This window comes from Pyrgilauda ruficollis, unplaced genomic scaffold (assembly GCF_017590135.1).
Source record: "Pyrgilauda ruficollis isolate IOZ18807 unplaced genomic scaffold, ASM1759013v1 scaffold69, whole genome shotgun sequence".
Lineage (NCBI taxonomy): Eukaryota > Metazoa > Chordata > Aves > Passeriformes > Passeridae > Pyrgilauda > Pyrgilauda ruficollis.
The window spans coordinates 62,852-88,799 of NW_024528710.1; the positions used below are offsets into that span (position 1 = coordinate 62,852).

The 25,948-nt window shown below is 43.4% G+C and overlaps 1 protein-coding gene across 4 annotated transcripts in view; it reads left to right on the forward strand.

Moving 5' to 3' along the window:
* Positions 1–25,948, forward strand: part of BAZ1B (bromodomain adjacent to zinc finger domain 1B) — a 43,774-nt gene that overhangs the window by 5,418 nt on the left and 12,408 nt on the right. For 3 of the 4 annotated variants that reach the window (XM_041484950.1, XM_041484949.1, XM_041484951.1), the window contains exons 2-13: positions 739–855; positions 2,947–3,091; positions 3,905–4,103; positions 7,760–7,881; positions 8,678–8,875; positions 10,015–11,710; positions 13,227–13,365; positions 13,842–13,972; positions 15,304–15,415; positions 20,944–21,042; positions 21,459–21,636; positions 22,083–22,268. In XM_041484950.1, the coding sequence (XP_041340884.1) occupies positions 739–855; positions 2,947–3,091; positions 3,905–4,103; positions 7,760–7,881; positions 8,678–8,875; positions 10,015–11,710; positions 13,227–13,365; positions 13,842–13,972; positions 15,304–15,415; positions 20,944–21,042; positions 21,459–21,636; positions 22,083–22,268 (3,322 nt within the window). Of the gene's footprint in view, positions 1–738; positions 856–2,946; positions 3,092–3,904; positions 4,104–7,759; positions 7,882–8,677; positions 8,876–10,014; positions 11,711–13,226; positions 13,366–13,841; positions 13,973–15,303; positions 15,416–20,943; positions 21,043–21,458; positions 21,637–22,082; positions 22,269–25,948 lie in introns of those variants that run through there. The other variant, XM_041484953.1, reaches the window with a different exon arrangement.

Sequence of the window (25,948 nt, forward strand, 5' to 3'; positions counted from 1 at the left end):
AGCAACCTAGTGTAGTCCCTGCCCATGACAGGGGGGTGGAACAAGATGGACTTCAATGTGCCTTCTGACCCAAACCATTCTGGGATTCTGTGATTCCATGAAGCAGGCGATGCAGTTGGTGAGAGAGCTCCTCATGTTGGAATGCAAAAGACTGATATTGTAGAAAACCAAAGGAGAAAATGGCCTTTCTAGGGGTTTCAGTTTCAAATTGTTTATGTTGTTGTTTTTTTCTTTTGTCAAAAGTTTGGGGGTCATGGCTAGCCTGGTAATTTGCATCTGGATTTTGTACCACCACCATAAGGCATTGGTAGTAGCAGTGCCACAGCAGTTATTGCCAGGAATTTAGCAGCAATCCATGCTGTACTTCCTGCATGTGCCTGTGACATTGATTGTGCTGTTCTCCAGTGTATCAGAGTGGAAAAGCTGAAAAGTAAGTCAGCAATGCTGTAAAACCTTCAGCCATCTGTGTTCCCCTTGTGCAGTGCAGCTGAGCTATTGGTGGTGTGGAACCTTCTGTGCCAGGATGGGCAGGACAGGCATTTTGGCCTCAGAAAGCACCAGCACATTTGATTTAGCACAGCATCCTCATGGTAGTCATAGGGTCAGACTGTACTGAGGCTCTCCTTAGTCTTTGGACACTCCAGTCATAAGAATTTAATTAGATTTTACTGTTTTGTGCTATGGTGATTGTGGTTTCCACTGCCTAAATCCTGTTTTCCTGAGCTGCCACTTGTACAGAGAGTACGAAGCACGTTTAGAGCGATACAGCGAACGGATCTGGACATGCAAGAGCACAGGAAGCAGCCAGCTGACACACAAAGAGGCTTGGGAGGAGGAGCAGGAGGTTGCTGAGCTGTAAGTACTGGCGGAGACGTGGGTTTGTGCCTATCTTTAGGTGTTGCGGTGTAAGAGTGGGCTTGGGAATGTGTGGCTAGTTGGTGAGGCGAGGTAAGGAGCTGTAAGGAGATCTGGGGATTCTGGAGTTAAAAGCAAATTAAGTCCAAATTTTAAACCATCACTAATACAATTGGCCAATTTACTTATTTAGTGTTGTATCTTGGTATTACTTGAACCAGAATAGTTCAGCATATGGCACTTGGCATATTTTAAAGTCCCTGGAGTGTCAGGAATATTTTAGAGAGAAAAAAAAGTAGATCTTTAACAACGTACAGTCAAAATAGAGTAAAAGGAGTCAGTTGAAGTGTTTGACATCAGCCAGGTCTGCACCTGTAATTATTTTCTCCAGATCTGCATTAGAGTTGTTGCACTAATTAAAAAAAAGTTGTAGTGAGATTTTCGGGAATCTACTCTACTTGAAACAACAAGAGTCCTTGTTCTGTGCAAATTGTGTTCCTCTGGGCTGGTGTGACCCTGACCTCCTCCTCTAGCCCACAGGAGTCCTTGGATGAGACCCAGCATGGCCTTTGTCATAGAAGTGAATTTTCTGTAAAGGTGCAAGTCCTTGTCTCAACCAGCACATATAATTTACTGTGTGATTACCAAATCATAGGAATTATGCCAAAGAAATGATGTATTTCTCCATTCTGTCAACTGATGACTTGGACTTCTGTGACTTTTTTTCCCCTGGATACGAACAGTGGAGAATGTCAGCAGTACTGCCTAAGAGGTGGAATTTTATGCTGCCTCTCTTCATGTTTCTGATCCATTGACAAAGAGTTCACAGCCTTCTCCTAAGGAGAAATTGACCATCATTTGTGGTTAATCACAATCTTAAAGCCAACAAATAAGAAGCCCATTTGCTAATAGTCCTAATTTCTTTGAGGGGTGATGCACTACTGCTTTCAGGCTTTGCTTCCTGGTGTTCTGGTTTGAGAGGGCAGGGGAAGTGCAGAGGCAGCTCCATAAACATAAAATCCTGAGTCAAAGCTCAGTGGTCTGCTGCTACTTTCTTTTGGTTGTCCGTGTTGGATTGATTGACCACTTCTGGAAACATTAAGAAATGTCAGTGAAATAGAAACAGGAGATTTCTTGAATTTCTCAATAACAAATTTAGCTATAGTCTTTCTAATATGGAGGTGGGGGGTGGGGTGTGGGAAGATTCCATGAAATGAGATTTTGGTCTTGTCTCTTTGAAGCGGGATGAAAAGCTTCACAGGTAGTTTGTCTGCTTTAATACCTGACACTAAGCTGGATAAAAAAGTTCATTTAGACAGTTTGCTAAAGGGATAAATTTGCTTATGGCAGTTGTAACACAGCACATATAGGCTGAGGGCTCTCAGCCATGGATCCTGGTGTCTGGGAAGATGCAAGTGCTTTGGAAAAATGGAGTATTTTTTTCCTCCTTATGGTAACTTGAAATGGACTTTACTTTTTAGCCAGAAGGCTTTGTGCAACATATGCCTTAGTGCCCCTGCCAACTTCCTGAGGTCAGCTTTTAGAAGGGAAAGAAGGGAAGTTAATGTCACAGTCCTTTTGTTTATTTGAAAAAATTTGAAGATCATGACGTGTGAAATACAAAAGATGTTTTTCTCTGGCAAGATAATATGATTGTGTAAACCTGCTCCTGTCTTTACTGCACTGGCAGCCTGTTGGGAGAGAAGGAAATACTAAATCTTTATCAGAATCATGGTGTTACTGGAAACAAGTATTTTAAAGTAACGAGCCCCGGGATAATGGCATCATCTTGATCTGTATTTAATATCTAATAGAGAAACAGTAATAATCATGAAAGGGTTCACACTCAGTGCTGCTCTTCCTGAGTGTTTACAGTATTCCTTCTGGGAAGAACCAGGACAACTGGGATTTTCATGCCAGCTAACACCTGGGGAAGGGTGGGGAGCAAAAAGCCCTTGGATGTTTGCATGCTAATGGAGCATCTGCCTCATTGTGGCAGTTAACAGGAATTCCTGGAATTGGGAAAGGGGAGGGTACTTTGCATTTGGGCTTTTATTCCCTTGAATAAGGAAAACTTCTGTGCTTGCTCAGCTTAAAGGAGGAGTTTCCTATCTGGTATGAGAAACTGGTCCTGGAAATAGTCCACCACAACACTGTGTCATTGGAAAAGTTGGTGGATGCTGCTTGGTTGGAGATCATGACCAAATTCGCAGTGGGTGAAGAGTGTGACTTTGAGGTAAGAATATGTTTTCTGTTTTATCCTGTGCTTCTGCATAGGGCTGATTCCAGATAGCTAAAGGTAGGAGATGGGAAGAATATGTTAGCCGCTCAAGTTATTAGAAGGATGTGAAAATTTATTCTCTATGGAATCCCAGTGACAGCACCTGCTTTTGGATGGAAAATGGTCCTGTAAGCCATACTTCTGGTGGAAGGTGTCCATGTCAGGGGTTTGGAACTGGATGGTTTTTAGGGGCCCTTCAACTCAGACCATTCCAGGATGCTGGAATAATAGCAAGCGAAAAATGACTGATATATGTGTGTGCATGGGAAACAGATAAAATTGTTATACTGCTTGAATATGTGATGATCTGTTTATAGATAAATACATGATTTAATTAGAAGAAATTAAAAATTATAGTCTGTCTTAATCTTTTCGCTTGACACGTTGCCAGAAGGAGCAGTAGTCTGAAACAAATGGACTCTGAAGTCAAAGCATGAAAATCTGTAAAAAGACCCTAAAGATTTGAGAGTTCCTTCGAAAACTGGGAACGTTGATGAAAACTCCAACTTTTTGAAAATGGGGAGGAGTTAATGCTGTGCGTGGGCAGTGTTTAAGACCTAGTCTCTAAACTGGGGTTGCTGAGAGCACAGTTGCACCTTGTGCACATGCTGTGTGCTTAGGCTGAGGAAGCAGCATTGGGGAACGCTGTGGGTTGGGAGTTTTGCTTTTAGGTCATCTTAGCTGGTACTTTTCCCTTCCTCATAGTGTTAAAGCCCGTTAGCTCATCTGTCTTGTTCAAGTTCAGTCTTCACCAATATTTCTGTCCAGGTTGGTAAGGAGAAAATGTTGCCTGTAAAAGTTGTGAAAATGCATCCCCTGGAGAAAGTTGACGAAGAAGCCTCCGAAAAAAAATCTGACGGAGCTTGTGATTCTCCATCCAGTGACAAGGAGAACTCCAGCCAGGCAGCCCAGGACAACCAGAAGGAAGCGATGCTGAAGGAAGATGACAGCAGGAGGGATAGTATGAGTAAGTAGAGAGACAGCATGGCAGTAGGCAGCACCTGGCATTGAGTGTTGGAGTTTGCTCAGTGATCAAATTTACATCTTGGTGCTGCGCTGTGAATGTCCAAACAGTGTTATAGGGTGAAAATCCAGAAATTGTCCTTGTTAGTGGTGAATTTTTGGAGCATCAGTGCTGTTGGCTTTCAGCTGTTCTTGCCTGATTTAAAGCAGAAAATGTGCTGTCATTCTAAGGTGTAATACCAAAAACAATGCATGAAATGTATAAAAATCGAAAGTATAACAAGTGTATTTAAAACAAAATGCGGGGAACAGCAAAGGTTCGTTCAGAATTATGAAGTTCTACTGCAGTGTTCATCCTCAGAGTAAACCTCCCTGGTTCTAAAGTGTGTTATTTTGGAGTCAGAGACAAGCTCTAATTCTCTTTGTCCCCGGTTGTTATGGAAAATGAGGTTTTTTCATTTTTAGTTTATTCTCTTTCCAATCATCATATGTTGAGACAAAAATTTTTTTTTCTTTCCCTAACAGTTTAAAATAAAGCATCCTTTAAAACCTTGTTCCTCTTTCAAATGCTCTTCCTTGGTGCAAAGATAGCTGGTGCTGTCCAAGGCTTTTCTTGACTCTGAAGAAATATTGTTGGGAAAAAAACAAAAAAAAACCAACTAACCCCCCCTCCCCCAAAAAAACCCCCCCCAAAAAAAAAAAAAAAAAAAAAAAAAAAAAACAAAAAAAAAAAAAAAAACCAAAAAAAAACCACCAAAAAAACCCCACCAAAACCCAAACAAACACATTGTCCGTTGTCCTGTGCAACTTCTTAAAAAGGAATTATACTTTAAAACAGATTACAAAAAGTGTTTTCAGACAAACCAACCCCCAATCCCACAACATAGTTCTAACCTGGAGAGCTTTGTTTTCAAGTCTCATAAATGAATAAACTGTTGGCATTTGTAAGTAGTGGCTCCAGCATTCGGGAAAGTTGTGTTATCCCCTCTAATGTGGGGAATCGGAAACTTTGAAAATAGTCCAGCAAGAAAATAGCGAAGTCAGGAGTGGAAAAGAAGTCATATCAAGGTCTAGTCCTGAGCTTAAAAATTATCAGCTCTTTTCGATGGGTACTGTTATGAGCTGTTCTGATTTCATTGCAGTGTTCTGTATAATAAAGAAGCAAAAAAGGCGTTACAGAAACAATCTGGCGTTACACACATTATTGGAAACAGGGATTGTGCTTGGATAGGGGCTAATGATGCTTTATTTATTTATTGAGTATTTTTTATTGAGTGTGATTTTCTCAAGATGCCACATAAGAGGCATGGGAAATACCTTTTACTTCAAAAATGCTCAGTGATCAAATTTACAGCAGCTATTTTGGATCTGGATGATTAAATAAGATTTACCATGATCCTTTGGGCATTGGTGTGTGGTATTCCAGCAGCTGTGGGCATTGCCAGTGCAGCACTTCCAAGATTGGATACTGCAGGAATGAGGGCTCCTGCTCTTGTTTCAGTCCCTGACTCAGTTGGTTCTGGCCTGTGTATATAGTCACCTCTGGAAACTGGGACTGTCCTCCCCTTCCTGGAAAAGATGAACCCCAACGTTTTCCAGCTCAAGGTGCTGGCATAGTCATAACCTAAGCAGTAAACATGCATTCTTTTATTTTTTTTCTTTGTACATATGCTGTTACTAAAAGACTGTTGCTGATGCTTTTTTATTCTGGGTTATAACAGCACATAGGCTCATAGTAACATAATTGAAACAAATTCTTCCAGAGTGTGTTAATATAATTATGTAGCAGTTCTTACAGTTACACAGAAAACTACAGGAATAGGAAATGTTGAGTTGCATCCACAGAGGCTGGGGGATCCCAGCAACACTGACCTGGACTTTTTCTCTCTAATAATGTTCACATGTGGCCCCTTGATATGGGTTGAAATCACTACTCTAGAGTGAGTAACTGGAAGCAGTAACAAGCTCTGTATAACTGTGATGTAAGAGCTGTGTGTGCCTGCGTGCACGAGAGGGGACAGAGCAAACTGGCAGTTCTATTAGTACTTGTGTCAAACTTGCTGGTTTTGCTGGAGGACAAATGGGGCAGAAAATTATAGTTTCAGTCTCCCTGCTTAGGGGTCTACTGTCCTTCAGAAGCTAAAAATAAGGCATTATACCAGCTTTGTTGCATCATTTGTGTGGTCTGAAGTGACTTTATATTTTTAGTTGGTTAGGGAATGAACTCTGGAAAATCTGCAGGAGCAAGGAAAGGCTGGAAAATTGATGGTGAACTGCTGAAGGCTGGTTCTGTAACATGAGCTGGACTTAGAACCTGTACTGCTCTGGACAATCTGAAATAACGTGAATACAGGAGACAACACAATATAGATGCTTTAGAAACACAGAATCAGCTGTGCTGGAAAGGACCTTAAAGATGCTCTCATTCCAACCCCCCTGCTCTGGACAAGAGCATCTTCCAGTAGACCATTTTCCTAAGAGCTTCATCCAGATGGCTTTGAACTCTTCCAGGCATAAATGTATGTTTTATTACAATAGAATGCAAGAACAAATGAAGTTGGCTTGTTAAAATTAACTTAAGGGTGGAATGGATAGTATTTTCTTCCTCCTCACCCAAATATCCAGGTGCTGTTTGATGGAATTCCATATAGCCATCCCTATTTGTGGAATCTAGACAGTAAATCACAAAAGAAGAGGTCACTTGGGTTTATACCAAGTTAGGTATAATGGTGCTGGAGCTTCAATTATGTGATTCTGAGATCTATATTCTTAAGTTTTATTTAGGTTTAACATCTACTTTTATTCTCTATATATTTAGTAGATTATTACTCTCATCCCTCATGCTTGCTTTATTGTTTCCTTTGAAGCCTAGGAAGAAATTCTTCCCTGTGAGAGTGGTGAGCCCCTGGCACAGGTTGCCCGGAGTAGCTGTGGCTGCCCCATTCCTAGAAGTGTCTAAGACCAGGTTGGACAGGGCTTGTAGCATGCTGGTCTAGTGGAAAGTGTCTCTGGTCTAGTGAAGGTGGGGGGTGGAATGAGATGAGCTTTAAGGTCCCTTCTGTCTCAGACTATTCCATGATTCTGTGGTAGTCACAAACATAAAAACATTTGGAGATTACTTTCTTTTTAAGAAAGGAAAAAAAAAAACCAAAAAAAAACAAAAAAAAAAAAAAAAAAAAAAAAAAAAAAAAAAAAAAAAAAAAAAAAAACCAAAAAAAACAAGTCAGTGATTCCTGCCATGGAACTATTTTCAACAAAGGCATGGCATAGGCAGCCAGGGCTGTTGGAGGAGTTCCCTTAGCAGGTTTACTGGTTGGGTTATATCTCCCCTTCATAAATCTTAGAGACATTTTCTACCTTTGTGTATGTGGTTGCAGCTTACTGTCTGCAGAGAGATGGGTTTAAATGAAGATGGTCCTTTGTACTCCTTGAAGATAGGTTTACCTCCTTAGTTCAGAGCTGCTCTGGGCCTCCATTCCTGGCCTGTATTTTCTGGCTATTTCTAAAACCCTGTTTGGGTTATATTCCTAATGTTCTAGTTTAACCAAACACTGTACAGATGGCAAGAAGTAGGGTGTCCTGCCTGTCCAGTGGTGGTCTGGATCTTTGAAACTTTTTTTTTTAACTATAATAAGACTGTGTCTCACCTTCTTTTATCAGATGATCGAGCACGTAGGTCTCCTCGAAAGCTTCCCACTTCGTTGAAGAAGGAAGAAAGGAAGTGGGCCCCACCTAAATTCCTGCCGCACAAATACGATGTCAAACTGAAAAATGAAGATAAGGTGACTTGTCTGCTTGAGTCCTTTCTATTATAATATGAATATGCAAGCTTAATTAATCACTGCTGGTGATTATACAGCACAATGTAGTACTTTCTGCCAGAGTCATGGCATTGGAAGCAGGACAGTTGTCTGTGAGGATGACCAGCCTGTCTCTTTCTATCTGTAATTAGGTTCTGTGCATGGAAACACTTGGTACCACACACGTTGAGTCACAGGGCTTTATTGTGGTTGCTATTAAGTGCCTCATCTCTAGTCTTGCAGTTCCTGAGACCAGTGAAATCATGAGTGGCAGGTGTTGCTGTTATCCTGACCAAGCTGCTCTGAGTTGGAGGTGGCAGTGCTTTGGGAGGCTTTGGATAGTTGCAGCACTGCTCTGTGCTTTTTGTCTGCTCTTTGGTAATTTGACAAGTGAGGCAGTGCTGACCTCAAAGAGTACCATGTGCAGAGGTGCTCCTTTGGTCTCAGGAAAAAAATGAAACATGGATATTTAAAAGCTTTAAAGTCAGTAGCAAGCAAGCTGGAGGAAGGTCAGAGATAAAACAGTGGGCTTTGGCAAAAATTCTGCATCATAAACTCATGGTTTTTACTGTTTTAGCTATCTGATTCTCCTACCAATCTCTGTGTGTCTCAGTTCTGCAAATGCTGTTTGGTTTGAGTCTTTCCAAGAGAGCTTTGAATGAGCGAAGAGTTTTTGGACATGAAGCAGTACAATGATCCTGGTTCCTTGTAGGCATATGATCTGTATTTATAATGTGGTTAAAAGTTAATCATTAACAGTGTGTCTGTTATATCCAAGATCATCAGCAACGTTCCAGCAGATAGCTTAGTCCGTACAGAGCGTCCTCCCAACAAGGAGATCCTGAGGTACTTCATCCGTCACAATGCGCTACGTGCTGGCACGTGTGAGAATGCCCCATGGGTTGTGGAGGATGAGTTAGTGAAGAAGTACTCTCTCCCCAGTAAATTCAGTGACTTCTTGCTTGACCCACATAAGGTAAGAATTCCTGAAAGTACCTGCTTTGCTTTGCCACCCATTCCTTGGGTCTTGGCAGAGACCTCAGTGTGCTGGTTGGGTTTTAGAATCACAAAATCATTAGGACTGGAAAAGCCCTACAAGATGATCAAACCTCACTGTTACCCAGCACCACAGAGGCCACCACTAAACCATGTCCCCAAGTGCCACGTCCACATATCTGTTAAATCCAGAGAGAAGCAGAGCAGGAAAACCTACTCTTTTGTAGGTTGACCTTTTGAGAGGTGGCATGGCTTGAACATCAGGAATAGTGGTGTGCTTTAAAAATTTGAGATGCAACTGCCTTTTTATTTTTCCAGTGGTTTGCATTACTTGTCTACAAGTAAAGACGTGATTTCCTGGTGTAAGAGAAATGGGAGAGCTACAGTCTTTATGTGGTAGTGTCAGGTGTTGGGCCCAACACCTGGATGCATGTGACTGCATGAGGCCTGATTCATGTACAGGGCTGCATTGAGCGATGGCAGATATACAAATTTAGTACTGAATACATACATAGCATGAATGGGTTCTTCTGGCCCTTAGTGCTGACCAGCCAGATATAATACTGACCAACTAAATGCCATACCATGAAATGTGCTGTCTTAAAATCCATCTTCTGGTGTAGAAAGCACTATTTGGTTCATTCAGTAAACTCACTTTTTCATAGACTGTCAAGTGTTGTTTTAAAACTAGAAGATAAATATTTGTTCAGGACAGGGGGGAATGACTTCAAATTCACACAGAGTAGGTTTAAATTGGATATTGGGAAAAAATTCTTCCCTGTGGGGATGGTGAGGCCCTGGCACAGGTTGCCCAGAGAAGCTGTGGCTGTCTCATCCCTGGAAGTGTCTGAGTCCAGTCTGTACAGGGCTTGGAGCAACCTGGTCTAGTGGTGTCTGTGCCATTGGCAGGGGTTGGAACAAGATGGTCTTTATGGTCCCTCTGAACCTGGGCCATTCTCTGACTCTGATTATGATTGCAGAAGCCTGTTACCCTTAATGCAGTGAGCAATTTCATTAGAAAAAAACATTAAAAAATGGGCAAAAATAATTGACAGAGATCTAGGTAAGTTTTATTTACCTTTTAATATTAATACAAAATAATTCTTCCTTTAATTGTAGTATATGGCTCTTAATCCCTCAACCAAGCGGAAGAGCTCTCGGTCACCTGAAAGAAAGCTTCCTAAGAAATCCAAAGCAGATGGATCTTCACTGGGACAGCCACTGAGTCCAGCCCTATGGTGTCATGTGCATTTGGAAAAATCTGTAATTGGCTCTCCGCTGAAGGTGAAGAACTCAAAGAACTCCAGTTGTCCTAAAGAGGAGCTGGAAGAGGTGATGAAAATTGTGTCACCTGCTAAACTTGGTTCTAACTTTCACATTCCAAAGAGGAGCCGACTAGGAAAGGGCAACAACAAATCCTTGGACAAAAAGCAAAGAGGCAAAAGGGTTCTGAATGGGCAGAAGTCGTCGGGGAAGGCAAAGTCTCCTAGGAAAGGTTTGAAGACCCCCAAGATGAAAATGAAACAAATGACACTGCTGGACATGGCTAAAGGTACCGCTAAGGTGTCTAGGGCTCCTAGGAATTCTGGAGGCACCCCTGGATCTTCCAGGAAACCCCAGAAACATCTGCCTCCTGCAGCGCTCCATCTCATTGCCTATTACAAAGAAAACAAAGACCGGGAAGACAAAAAAAGTGCTCTTTCCTGCATCATCTCCAAGACAGCTCGGCTGCTTTCCAATGAGGACCGTGCTCGTCTCCCCGAGGATTTACGAGCGTTGGTACAGAAACGCTATGAGCTCCTGGAACACAGGAAGAGATGGGCCACCATGACTGAGGAACAGCGGAAGGAGTACATGAAGAAGAAAAGGGAAAAGCTGAAAGAGAAACTGAAGGAAAGAGCAAAGGAGCGGAAGGAGAAGGAGATGAAGGAAAAACTGGAAAAACAGAGGAGATTTGAGGACCAAGATCTTAAAGGGAAGACACTGCCTACTTTTAAACTGGTTGATACTCCAGAGGGACTTCCTAACACACTTTTTGGGGATGTGGCCATGGTGGTGGAGTTCCTGAGCTGTTACTCAGGGTTATTGATGCCAGATGCTCAGTATCCCATCACAGCAGTGTCCCTGATGGAAGCCCTTTGTGCAGAAAAGGGAGGCTTCCTGTACTTGAACAGAGTGCTGGTCATCCTCTTGCAGACCCTGCTGCAGGATGAAATTGCTGAGGATTATGCTGAGCTGGGAATGAAACTTTCTGAAATCCCACTTACTCTGCATTCCGCTTCAGAGTTGGTTCGCCTGTGCCTGCGCAAGTCAGATGTGCAAGAGGAAAGTGAGGTCTCAGATAATGTAGATGAAAGTAAGGATTCAGCAGCTTTCGAGGATAATGAGGTACAGGATGAGTTTTTGGAGAAACTGGAGACATCGGAGTTCTTTGAGCTGACTCCTGAAGAGAAATTGCGGATCCTTGGAGCGCTGTGTCACCGCATCCTAATGACGTACTCGGTGCAGGACCATGTGGAGGCCAAGCAGCAGGCCTCAGCTGAGCTGTGGAAAGAGCGCCTGGCTGTCCTGAAGGAAGAGAATGACAAGAAGAGGGCAGAGAAACAGAAGCGAAAAGAAATGGTGGCTAAAACCAAGGAGAATGGGAAAGTAGAGCATATGATGGGAAGGAATGAAAAGAAAAAACACGAAATTATGAAAATAGAGCACCGGGTGGAAATTGAAGCCGATGATATGATCAGTGCTGTGAAGAGCAGGCGCCTTCTTGCCATCCAAGCCAAGAAGGAGAGGGAGCAACAAGAAATACAAATGAGAGGTAAGAAAAATTACCTAGCGAGCAGAGTGTTTGTGTGTTGTGGAATAACTTCATGGCAAAAATGACAGCCTGTTTTCAGAAGCATTGTCTGAATGCTTATGAATGAAAACTTCAGAATATAGATCTCAGAATCACATAACAGAGCATTGAATCTCCAGCACCATTATACCTAACACAGTATAAACCCAAGTGACCTCTTCTTTTGTGATTCACTGTCTAGATTCCACAGATAGGGATGCCTATATGGAATTTAAGGGATTTGCTAACTGGAGATTTATAATTCATCTCCTGTGGTTCCTGTGGCAGCTTAAACTTTGTAAATCTAAGAAAAACTAATACCTGCTTCTAGTTTTTTATCTGTATCTGTCTTTTCGTCAGTACCTTTCTAATTATGGCAGGCCCAGGGAGGTTGGACAGCACAGTATCTGTTTTAGGAACAGAAAATAACCAAAAATTTGTCTTATGTCCAAACATCATCTCATTCTTGGGTACAGAGGAGATATTTCCTGCCTAAAATCAGGTCCTACTGCTGCTGCTGGCCCTGCTGCTGTTCCTGTGGTAAGCTTGTTGGCAGCAGCCCTTCTCTCATACCAGGATTTGGGCAATAAATCTCAGTCTAGAGTTTCTCTACTGAGAATTTAAAGTACTTTAAAGAATTAGTTATGGGGCTGTATAAATATAAACTGTCCACTCAAACCTCTCTAAATCACGAGTTGCGACACCAGACCTTGTTTCTGTGTAGGTAGTGCTGCTTGAGGAGTAAAGAGAGAATACTTTGGAATTACAGTTTAGGGGTTTTATTGGTTGTAAATGTAGATGCTGGGTGGATGGAAGTGGACAGTATTGCTCATCTAGGTTGTTATTTTCCTTCTGAAACAAGTGAGGGGTAAACATCCCTCATGGAGCCTGGCTTTTGCACCTCAGCTGGAATGTGGGAGTATCTGTTCTGGGAGACCAAGAATCACAGAGTGGTTTGGATTGGAAGGGACTTTAAAGTTGATCATGGTCCACTCCCACTTCATGGGCAAGGACACCTTCCACTAGACCAGGTTGCCCCAGGTCTCATCCAGCCTAGCCTGGCACAGAGAAGCTGTGACTGCCCTATCCTTGGAAGTGTCCAAGGCCAGGCTGGACAGGGCTTAGAGCAACGTGGTCTAGTGGAACGTGTCCCTGACCACGGCAGGGTTGGAACAAGATGATCTTTAAGGTGTCTTCCAACCCAAACCATTCCATAATTCTGTGATATGACAGTTTTTATCCAGGGTTTCTTCAGCCCAGTCCATTCTTACACCTTGACTACTTCTTCTATATCTATCTATATGGGATTTTTTTTACTTTTTTTTTTTTAGAATGGTGGGCAGAAAATAAACAGACGAGTGTATGATTGTAAAGAATGTTTATTAGATTCCCCTATAAAATGCTTTTTTTATTCCCATGGTATAGTAAAATAAAAGACAATATTTATGTCTGGATGCAATAAAAGAAAGCTAATGCTGCTCTTTGCTGATTCTGACAGTGAGGATGGAGAAAGAAGCAGAGGAAGAAAGAATCCGGAGGCATAAAGCTGCTGCTGAGAAAACTTTCCAGGATGGAATTGCCAAAGCCAAACTGGTGATGCGCAGGACCCCAATTGGCACTGACAGGAATCACAACAGGTGGGAAAGGAAATGACTATGAACTTCCATCTCTGCCCTGAGAGAGGGGCTGTGTCAGATACCGTCCCCCAGGAAGGGATTGATAGGGAGGATATGTAGAATTGCAGAGGAGAGAGAAGGGGAAAGTATTTGTGTGTATGAAGTATAGTGGCTGCTTATGTGCTCAGCTTTTTGAAGCCTTCCCATGGAGGTCAGGACCAGTGGAGGTTCGAGTGCTGGCATTGGGTGCTCAGGAACCTCGTTACCATATTTTCTTTTTTTTTTTTTTTCATGATTGTTGCACGGGCATGCTCTTGGAATGGATTTTAAGCTAAGCCTTCCGTGTTTCTCAGCTGGGCTAACATAAAGATATGCATGCATTCAGCTTTAATGAGTTGAGCACACAGATGCTTCTCCACTCAATGCCAATAAAAGTGTGTGTGTGTTTAACTAGCCAGAAAAGGAGACAGGTACCTAATAACACATATTTCTTACAGGTACTGGCTGTTTTCAGATGAGGTTCCTGGCTTGTTTATTGAGAAAGGCTGGGTACATGACAGTATAGACTACAGATTTACCCTTCCCCATCAGAAAAAGGAAGATTTGAAGAAGGACTACAGCCCTGGAGGTACGGTCTCTTGAGGGTATTTCCTCTGCTCTGACTATTCAAATGGAGACATGAGTGTGAAAGGACTGTCTAGTCTGAGTGTTTTAATGGGGATACTCTGATTTAAGCCTCCTTTTAATCCCAGAAGCCTGCACAGAGGAGGCGCTGGTGATATTTCCATTCTGCTGCTGCAGGTCTGGAGACTTGCCTGGAGTGTTCCACCTAAAGACTGTGGCATACAGTCTGCTCTCCTTCAAGGAGTGAGGTTGATGTCCGTTGATATCATCCCTCTAGTTCACTCTGACCCTGCTGAGTTGCAGTGTGCCAGACTCTTGCACAATTAGCTAGTTTGCTGCAGAGTGAGAATGTCTGTCACAGTGCTGACATTCCGCTGGTGCCAAGACTCCTAGATTGGCCTGTGGAATAGTAACAAGCAGGGCAGTCTGTTAGATACTCACAGCTTTGCTGATTGAGATTGTTTTGATTGGGCGGACATCCCTCATGCACTTCCTCTCAGCCTGCTCTTCACCTTTGCTGAATCTGCAGGTGAGGTGCAAGGGACTTGCTGAACTTCTAGTGCTTCCTCTGTGATTTTGCCTGGCTCACTTGGAGCCTGGGTCCTAGAGCCTTGCAAGCTTGGAACAGGCACAAAAATCTATATGTACAGGAGGGAACTTAACATTTCTGTGTGGAAGTAGTTCTTGGAACAGCAAATACTGCAATAATCTGACTCAGCTGAGTTTCAGTTGTGATCATTTCTTGCTTTTGGAACATCACATTCTGGCACTGAGTCCATCTATGGCAATCCTGCATGGGAGGCCTTATGGAGTTAGATCCAAGCCCTCACCTGGTGGGATTGTCTTAGACAAGGGGCAAATTGGACAGCTGTAGAGGAATAGAACAGGGCAAACTACAGTGAGATCCTTCATCCAGGTGTAACTTTACAGCCACCTGTGTCTTTGAGACTGACTGAGCTGAAAGTGTATCATTCCAAGCTCATCCATGGGTATATTTTCTTGCAAGAGCTGTTTAAAATACTGACCACCTGTGTTCCTGATCAACTTTTTGCTTCCAGCTGCTTCATCTCTCAGCTGCTGCTGCAGGCAGTGGGCAGGATTTCAGCACATTCCTTTGGAAACTTAACAGTCAAAGTCCTGAATGAGCAAAGATTTAAATTCATGTCAGAGTGTTATCTGAGATGCTCAGAAATAAAAATTCATGCTGCTTATACCTCCTTTGGTTTTCAAAATGCTTTGTCATTATACAGCTAAAAAGTGAAACTAGTTTTATGTGTTTGGAATAGTAGGAATGCTGCTCAGGAATCTACCTGAGCCTGTGCTTTTCTTTTGCAGAGAAGCGGAAGAGCACAGGCAGTGACAGCCGAGGGAACAAACTGCACCGCTCCATGCCCACCACAGACCTGCCTGCTGAGACCACCACTCCCAAGCAGGGCCAGAACTTATGGTAACACACACTTCCATGGCTGCAAAGTACTCAAAGTGTAAAGGTCAAGGAATCTAGACGGATTTCTTTTATTAAACCTACTACAAACCTGTTCCTCTTTCAGTGCTGAGCAGTTGGGTTGGTTCAGCAGCTCCACAGGCCTCTGTTGCTGATATTATTACTGCCCTGCTAACAGGGTAGCCAGTCCAAGAGCCAGTGGAACTGTCATTCTACCTAATCAATCATTCAAAGCCAGTATAAATTAAGCTATTCAAATGCTTCTTTGATGCATTGCTTTTTAAATATTTTATTCTTCCATGTTGACAGCCTCTTATCCCTTTAATGCTTCCATATGCCAAGCAGTCTTCTAAGTGAATTGAATCTACCTTTGAGCATGCTTGATTGTAACCTGCTCCAGTAATTGGCCCTATCGGTGTCCTTAAAGAAATTCTCCTGTGTTGAATGTTGCTCTGTGTGGTAAGGAGTGCTCATCAGTTGTCCCCTGGCGCATGGAGGAGCGTGGGAGGAGCTCTTGGAACACACTCAGCGCTAAATTATATTCTGTCACTAAGAGCTGCTATGTATGGAGTGGCCATAATGGATGGTATTCTCCTTTTAGAAAAGAAAGCAACAAAAAGAATTAAGAAGCTTCTTTAAAAAAAAAAAAAAAAAAAAAAAAAGCTTAAAGTGGCAGCCAGAAGCCCAAAACACTTTCAAAGAGATTTGAGGAAGTTGGAAACAAAACTGTAGCAACAATAACAAAACATATTGAGTTCACATCAGGATAAGGAAGCTGTTAAAATTAAGAAAGCCTACTTAAAACCTGTGGTGGATCTCAGTGAAAGAAATAAAAAGAATGATAAAGTGAAGTACAGACTAAGGGCAAAACAATTTTCTTTTCCCCTTGGGGAACAATCCTGCTTCACAAAATCTATTGTTAGAGGGTCTGCCTTCGGAGAAGAGGGAAGCTCTTCGCATGAGAGACTAATTGGCTAAGAAATACTAAATAAATTACAGAAACACTCTAAACTTGTATGTTCAGCAGGGAGATGGAGAGTAATGCTAGAGGAAACTGGGGAAGTCTCCTAAAGAGGTTTTCTTTGATAGATAAAAGAGGGATCAGGAAATATAAGTAGCAAATGGCTGTATTGAAATAGAGAGGAAAGTGCTGCAGCTGAGGTACACAACTGGCTGCTGCCAACTGCTGTGGATCTGTGAATTGCACCTGATCAAAGCACCAGTGGACAAATTGCTGAGAGAGGAGTTCATTGAGGAGTAGGAAATGCAAAGGTAATTGTCCTGGCACACAGAGGAGGCCTCAAAGCAGCAGATGCTGCAGTCTGGAGGGGTAGCTTGAAGAACTGTTACTGCATACCTGCTCTGCCTTTTGGCCACTCAGACATCAGACTGAGCTAGGAGGGGAGGGTTTTGGCCTGGCTGTTATGCCACAATGTCCTTAATTTCTGTTCTTTCTTGTCCCTGCTAGGAAGGACTTTTAAGTGCTGACAGTCACTGCACTTGCTGGTTTTTTTACAAGGGTCTTTTGCCTGTGTGCACTGTTCTGCCAGGCAGGGGCAGCAGTGATGGTAGAAGAGCCAGGCGTGGGCCTTGAGCAGGGGCACAGAGGCAGCTTCTCAAAGGACACATAACCCCTTCTAATTGAGTGCTGTGCTGATTGCCTCTCCCTGAGTGATAGGGCATCCAGAGCCATGCCTGCAGCTAAGCAATAAGGTCTCTCAGCTGAAAGGTTTTCCCTTAAAGATCTGGAGCTCCTTAAGAGTTTGTTTGCTGAGTACCTGTCTGACACCTGCCACCACTTACATGTTAGCATCCACAGAAAGCCATATGACAGGCTGGGAGCTGTTACTTCAGGATAGCCAGGAACTAGAACTTTCCTCTGAGGAAATCCATGTTTCTATTCCTGTATTTTCCTTTGGGGCCATTGCCATTGATCTCAAGGACTGCTCTGAGCATAAATGGTTATGGAAGAGAGTCTCCTCCTTGGCTGCTTTTTGCATGTTGTCCTTGGACACCGTGAGGAGCCCCAAGCTCACACTGAAGTCCTTGGATATCTCTGTTGTTTGGACTTGTGCAGCTACAACTCATAATTTTGGCATGTGCATAGGAAGTTTCATTTCTTTGTGTTCTGCTTTAAGTTGTGCTGTTTGTCTCTTTTACTAGTGGTATGTGGGACATGGGATTGAGTAGCCTCAGAGTGCATATAGAGCATCTTTAGCTTTACCCTTTTATCCTTTAGAGTGATGAGACTGCAAAATTAAATAGCAAATTAACTCTGATTAGTTGTATTTCACAGCCCCTTTTCCCCTTTAGCATGGTAGCTGGTAGGGCACTGATAAAGGGAGAAACAGATTTATACTTCTATCAAGAGTAAATAATATCTCACCGAAGTAGTTCTGCTCTTGGTACTTTGTCCCCAAAAAGAAAAGGGTCCAGTGTTCAAGTGTTAGTTTAGTGCTGCTGAAAGTGCAGCATCATAAACAGTTGGTTACTTCTGTCTTCTCCAGACAGATGGACTACTCTCTCTGTTCATCTTGTGCTCCACTTGCCCAGATGTTGATCCTTATTAAAAAATCTCCTTGTTCTGGATACATAGGCTCTGAAGAAGTCTCTGTCCTTACCATAGTGCTTGTGAGCTGTGTACTTCCTGATCTTTCCTGCAAGAATCATGGGAGAGTCACAGCCTTGGCAGGATATTAGCATGCAGGAGACTTCTTGCTCATCCTGGTCAGAAAGGAGTTGAATTTTGGAAACAGTGGCATCTCTGCAGAGTAACTGCAGAGTTGTTCTTCATCTGTTAGGAATTCTGCATGGTATGGTGGGTCCCCTCAGCAGACAATTTGAGTTAACTATGAGTGGGTGCTGACAGACTCCATTCTCTTGCCTATATTCTACAAATGGAGTTCCCCTGTTAACACCAACCCTCCAAAGCAGGTACTGGTCCTGGGCTCCTCTAGTTGTTGTCCTCTCAATTTTGTTGTTCCTTAGGCCAGGTTTTAGACCTTTCTTTGTTCCTTGCATCCTGTAGCCTGAAAACAGGTCAGAATATTCAGCCTGAGTGAATACTGAGAGCTGCTTTTGACTTGATTCTTGTGCCATTTGTGCCTTCTGTTCTGGTTGCTGACCAGTCTGTTGGCTAGTGCTGCCAGAAATGTCAGGGGAGAATCTAGACTGTTCTTTGTGAATGCAGGAAGCCCTGACATCAGTCAGGATTTCCCCCTTGTATATCAATTTGAAGACCTCCACCTGGTCTTGACTTTCCCAAAGGGATCTTTCCCATCCCTCTGGAGTGTGTGATTAACCTGTGCCAGGCCACATGAAGGACACTAACTGTCTTACCATCCCTCTTTGCAAGACTCACTTTTGCCTTCTCTATTTAAAATCCCTAGCCCTGTCTTACCATGTCAATACTCCCAGCCTGTGGTTGAGCTCCAACTGGATGTGCAGGTAGTTGCTACGTGCCTGGAGCTAGTTTGGGAAGCAGGAGCTGTAGCTGCACAGAGCAGAAAGGGGTCACTAATCAAACTAACATGATGTCTCCAATATGTTTGTATTTTGCAGATCAGGCTTAGGTTCAGGCTTAAGTAGATCAGTTCCCTGTCCCAAAAATACCAGTTCTTACTCTCAGGGTGAACTGGGAAGATTTAAGTACCTGTTGCAGATGTTCTTCTTTCCCTAGCCCATGTCCTTTTCAGCAGGAACAAAGTTGTACCAGGACTTAACTCTGACTTTTTTAAAAGGGTGGCAGCTGCTTTCTGCAACTGCCCAGCAGCCTGTGTTGTCTTCCCCCAAAATACTGGAGAATAGAAACCCTACATGATGACTGTTTTCAGTGTCCTTTACTTCTTACAGTATGACAAAACAGTGCAGTGAGTTCTCCCCTTTAATTTGTCTCCATGGGAGAAAGCAGGGAAAGCTCAGAGATTGTCATCTTCAATATTCTTCTAGCTGGATTCCATGGTGTATCACCAGCAATGTCTGATGTTGTTTTATCACAACCTGGGCAACACATCTCAAGGTGTCTGGGAAATAATCCTGTGCTGGGTATCTGTAGAGCAGATGGTTTGGAGTGTGGTTTATGCCGTTCCCAGGTGGTGACAGATTCTAGTGGGTGAAGGATATCTGAAGCTGCTCTGTCCTGTTCCACAGGGAGAGGTGCAGAGAGTAGTGGTGCCCAAAGGTTTTGATCACCGCATGCAGAGTGAGGATGCTCCACGGGGGAAGATGACTGGCTAAAAAACATCCTGCTTCCATTGTTGAACAATCAATCCTATGTTATATTAGAGTAATTTATTTCCTAGCTGAATGCAAACTGGGAGGCCATTGTCCTAGTAGGACCATACACAGAATTATTAAATACTTTCAGATATGGTATTTAGTAAGTATTTCTGCCAGAAAAATAAGCATTGTGGAAACTGGTATTCCAAGAGGAGCCACAACAGTATCTTTCTCTAGTTGTTGCTTGGCTCATCTGAGCTTGTGCCCAAGAAGAAAGATTAGACCTGGAATCTTCTGATAAGGATCACAGAGTGGTCCTTTGCAGTTGTTTACAAATAAGGTTGATTCTCCTCTTTCCTGTCTTCCCTCTTCTAATGAGCAATCCTCTAATAGAAGATAGGGAATTAGTCATATTTTCTGTTAAATGACCTCTGATGCTCGAGTTGAATCCACATCCCATCACATGAAGAGGCTCCATGGTTTCCTGGAATAGAATTGGAAAGAAAAGAAGGAAAGTGCAGAATTTCAGGTTGTCTTAAATCTCATTTAAATGTACAACCCAGCATGCAAACATGATTGTACTTTGGAATTAAAGAATGTCTTGATTTAGAGAACTCTGTAAAAGTAGTTCCCCTTTTAGATTGGACTAACTGCTGAGGCCATCGCTGTCCTCAAGAATTCCTGAGCAAGAAGGTTCCAAGCTGATCAATATGGTTTTCAGATTCTGTACTTGAGCTTTCAAGTTTGGGCAAGCTTAGAGAGGAGGACTTAAGCACTTGCAGAGACAGAGCCTGCACAGGCACAGAGCTCCAGCTGCAGAAGTTGTGCGATCAGCCAGGACATCTCCTTTTTAATCTGGGGACTCCTGGTTAATGAAAGAAAATATTACTAAATTGCCATGCTGTCAGTGCATAGTGTGTTAGTCTTTGCTAGTACATCTAACACAACATTCAGATCACTTAAATTAACTGCAGAGTAATGAATGGAATCCCTGGGATAGACAACTAAATTCAAATGTCAAGGTTTTAATAAACTTAATGGGGGAAATACATCTATAAACCAGTTTTGTGTTTATTTTGATTCTGTTTTTTGTACCCTGGCATTGGGTACATTTGGGGACCTTGAAACTAAGCCAGTCTGAGTCAGGATTCTTCTACCAGCATTCCTGGAAGTGTTTCACCTTGCTCCATGGCATCAGGATATAGGTTACCTCTTATCCCTACCTGCCAATCCTTGGGAACTATTCAGAAGAAGAAATTGTGTTGTCACAGAGATACCCTAGGTGGTCTAGGTACATTTTTTTTATTTTTCAGGTTTCTCTGTGACAGTCAGAAGGATTTGGATGAGCTGCTGGATTGCCTGCACCCCCAAGGAGTAAGGGAGAGCCAGCTCAAGGAGCGCTTGGAGAAAAAGTGAGCCTGCTCTTTGTTTTTCTATGTGTGCCTTCTCCCAAGTCAGAGCATGTCCTTGGCACAGCAATCCTTGCGATTCCTGGGGCAGCATCCCAGGCTGGGCTTTGATTATTCCTGTCCTGAAAGAGGGGAGGACATTCAGGTTGAGTAATTGCTGGTTTTCTTGGGCAGATTCTTGATAAATAACACTCTGAACAGTGAGGAAGTTCTGCCAGTCTTTAAATTCCTCCTTGAAACCAGGAGCAAAGGCAGTGCTGGTTGCTCTGAGCCAGAACTGCCACGTGCTTTCATGTGTCTTTCAAAGAACGTTCTGCATGGTGGAGCTCATAGCTCTCAATGAAGCCCATTGTCCCAGAGCCTGCCCAGCTCCCAGGACAGTGCTCTGCCTGTACTCAAAGGTTGGGTTTGATTTCCAGGTATCAGGACATCACACATTCCATCCATTTGGCTCGGAAACAGAACTTGGGCCTCAAATCTTGTGATGGCAACCAGGAACTGCTGAACTACCTCCGGAGTGATCTGATTGAGGTTGCAACGCGGCTGCAGAAGGGAGGCCTGGGATACGTTGATGTGACACCAGAATATGAAGCAAAAGTGAGTGAACAGGCAAAGTACTGAGCAAGACAAGTGTGAGATGATACTTTCTGTGGAAGGTCTTCAGTCTTTTGTTCTCCTCAGACAAGAGGAGCAGGAAATCAGTTTTCTCATTTGTCCTTTAAACAATTATTTCAAGATTACACAGCTGATGGCTTGAGGTGTATGCAGGTCATAATGTTGGAGCTGAGTGTCCTGTTCAATTGTCCTGTTTTTATATTCTCATGATAGGCTTCTTTATGGAGCAGAACTCCATAGCTGATTTTTATCTTCTATGTCAAAGCCAGCAATGTCTTGTTGAGACAGCAGCAATATGCTGATTCCATAACCAGGTGTGGCAGTTAACCACACTGCATTAGTTACCACGGGTGTCCACTTGCAGGCCCACTTCAAGCAGTAGAGAGAGTAATATCCAGCTGCTACAGGGTCGTACGTTCTTCCAACAGGTGTACTCCCTGGGGAGCCTAAAGGATTTTGGAGAGTGTGTGATTGCGCTCCAGGCTGGTGTTGTTAAGAAGTTTCTGCAAGGTTTCATGGCCCCTAAGCAGAAGAGAAGGAAACACCAAGGAGAGGATCACATTGCCAGGGCTGAGGAGATAGATGAAGACAAGAAAATGGCAGAAGAAGCCAAGGTATTGTTCACCTCAGGGCTCTGTTTTGGTCTTGCAGTAAAACTTTTTGAGCAGTACATTTTATGGAGTACTAAATATTGATCAACTTCCTTCCATTTCACATTTGAAGTTGAGTGTGTTTGGTGTTTATGAGGCCAGGTATTGCCTGTTTATTTTGAGGAGTAAATGCATGGGGAAAGTAAAAATAATAGTGAGGAGTTACCTAATTTTCTCTTTGTGAATAGGAAATGGGTCAGGTCCCTTCCATACAATTCTGCTTAAATGAAAGTACATTATGAAGAGTTTTCACAGAACTTAATAGGAGTTGTATCTGCCAGAGAGGACTTATGGTGCTTTGGTTCACAAAGAGAAGGAGAGACATGTTGGGGTTCTGGTAACTTCAAGGGAGTGAGATTCAGGTAAATACCACATTAGGCAAAGGGAGATACAAGTTGTTGGATGTGTGGAAGCACTTGGGGAGATGTCTGGGCAAACAAGCCTCCTGGGCAAGCCTCCAGGAGAAAAACGGTATTGTGGGCCTAAATACATATATGTCCTAATAAAAGGGATAGAGAGGAGCTGCAGAGGGTTGGGAAAGGTACTGCAGGCACTTGGGCTGCACCAGTGTTTCACCCTAACAGGGGTACTAGAGTTCAGGGGTAGTTTCTGTACACTAAGTTGAGCAAGATGTTAATGCCCTGTGACAAGACTTTCCCCACTGCCCTCAGCTCTGCCCTGACTGATAACTGACTTCAGCAGAGGCAGCAATATCAGAATTAGATCAGCAGAAGTACTTGGAAGTCCCAACTTAAAAAATAATATTTCTTCACCTGTGTTTACCTGAAGGGAGCAGGCAAGAAAGGTGGAGAGAGACTAATTTACAAGAGCATGTAGTGAGAGGACAAGGGGAAATGGCTTCACACTGGTAGAGAGTGGGGTGAGAGTGGATATTGGGAAGAAATTCTTCCCTGTAAGAGTGGTGAGGCCCTGGTACAGGTTGCCCAGAGAAGCTGTGACTGCCCCATCCCTGGAAGTGTTTCAGGCCAGGTTGGATGGGGCTTGAAGCAACCTAATCTAGTGGTAGGTATCTTGGCCTGTGGCAGGGGAGTTTGAAACGAGATGAGCTTTAAAGTCCCTTCCAACACAAACCTTTCTGGGAATCTGTGACTGAGGCTGGAGGTAGTTTCTTTGGTGTGGATCTGTGGGGCTTTTTTTGAAGCTCCTATCACTATATGCCGAATGCTTGTTTGAACATCAGGTCTTTGCTAAGCTGTGGTATTGGTGTGTTAGTGGGATAATTTGGATAGGTGCTAGAAATTTTCACATTCCTCAGTTGTCCTGAGGTATTTAAACTTCGCTAATTTTAAATCTTCCAATGATGGGAGGATGCTGTGTCCCGAAAGCTCACAGCAAAATGGAGTGCTGTAAAATCGGTGAGGTCTGAGGCAGAAAGGACTTGGATCAGCACATTTCCTGTTTCTACAGCAGCACCATATTGTGCCTTACTCTAGTCTGCCTTAGAGCTGTAACCCTGAGGGGTGTACCTGTAGGGCATATTCAGGGTAGCATCAAATTTACTGCAATGCAGTCCCAGTATGCAATTGTGCAGGTTTTCCCCCTGGAAGCACTGGCTTTAGTGTCATGCCAGTCTCTCTGGAGCATTTATTTATGCAGTGCAGTGCTTACTATCTCATTCAGACTTTTCTAGACCTTTGTGGTGGTACAAGCAATGTTCAACTTTTTGGGGGTGTTTGTTGGTTTGTTTGGTTTGGCAATTTTTTTTTAACCTCAGTTTATCTGGAATAAGCTTGCTTTTTGCCGAAGCAGAAAACCTTTACAGATGACCTTGAAAGAGCAGACTACTTCTTAGATACAGTTATCTGAGGAAAATCCCTGACTGCCAGGCAGACTGTTCTGAAGAAAAATCTCCTGCATAGGCTAGGAATTATGAAGCCTTTTGAGCCAGAACTGCACTGTGAGCACATAGGAGGTAAAATACAGCATAGCCACACTGGAAAAATATACTCAATGTACTTTGAGACTTTAGAGGAAGAATTGCAGCCCTGTGGTATGGGTATGTCTCATTTTCCCTGTGAGAAACAAGTTATGGCTTAACAGGCACCCGTTTGCTGACATAATTGTCTGTACTAAGGGTTCCTGCTGGCTCAGCTGCATTGCTGGAGCTCACACTGCTGAGTGGCATGGGATTGCAGTGAGACCTGGCTTGTGGCTGCTCCTTAAAATCAGGCTGGTGCCTCTGTTGATGAAAACATTCCCATTTCCAGTGGCAGTAGCATGCTGGACCGTCCTAGAACAGGACAGGGAATATATGACCTCTTTGCAGCATGACATTGCATCACTACAGCATGAGCAGAGTGAAGAACATGGCTGGCTTATCACCCCTGTGACCCGCGCTCAGCAGGATATGCAAGGGGAGAGTCAGTCTGCACCTGCAGACAATCCCTCAAGGAGCAGCTTCACAACCAAGCAATTCCAGTTTCAGCTGTTCCAAGGGGTTTCAGCTCAGGGTGCCAGGTGAGACCCTTTGTATCTGGAGCCTTGTCTACCTTTACCAAAGTTGGTGTTTTCTGTCACTCTGAGGTTGACATGTGACTGAGGACTTGTCCTTTTATTCTGGGGGTTGCTTTTTGGTTTTTTTCCCTGCTTGGTTGTTCCTATCCAGTAAGGAGGGGATTTAAGTAACTTCCTCCAGTCTCCCATTTTGCCTTGTTGGCAGCTGGTACTCTCTTGGTACTAGTGCTGCTCAAATGCCACAGTCTCCTGATGCTTGGGAGGTAAGGCTAGAAATTTGTTAAATTCCACAGACTTGGGGAGAAATATCTCAGCAAAAGTTGCCAACAGCTTTTGCATATTTATCTTGGCCCAGCATGTTAACAGCAAAACCCATGGAGCAGTTCCTTGGAAAATCAATTATACCGTATGTGAAGCACCTCAACAATGTTCTGCAAAGAAAGAGCACAGAGCTGTGTAACCTCCACAGTGGGCTGGGCAGCTTTACGTTTGTCTCCGGTGGTTCTCCAGAATCCACATCAGCAAGAGTAGTGATCCACATGGCGCTAGGGATGTTGGCATTTCAGAACAGTTTGTGTGTTTTTCCAAGCATCTAATATGTGCTGTGCTTCCTCAAATTCAGGCAGAGGTGAATGTGCAACTCTGCAAAACTCCCAGGTTTTCTTTGGCTCCCAAATTGCTGTCAGCTGCAGAGTTTAGATTTTCCCATCTGACACTTCACTGTTTGTTTTTTCATTCTCCTGAGGTGGAAGAACATTAGCTAAAGGCCTATTACATCCCTGTCATGTCTGGGCCATCGCCTCACTCTTGTAGAGTACAAGAATTACCATTGGTGAGGATATGGCTCTGGATAACTTCTGTCCTGCTGCATTTTGGATTTATCAAAATGGTATTTCAAACCTCTTGAGCTGAGTATATGGTTTCCCATTGGCCTTGCTCTGTGCAGACCCTGGCAGCTGCCCTGGTGCAAGGCTTGGCTTTGATGCTGTCATCCTCATTCCCAGTTTCTGGGATTTCAGATTAGCTGAGGCCATAGTGTCTCAGGGAAGCAGCTGGTTTCATATTTGGCCATCCAAATGCCTGTGCAGTGTGATTATAGCTGGTGGCACAGGGTTCCCTCTGCCACCTGAGAAGCTCAGGGACTGCATGGGTGTGTTGCTGAGGTCCAG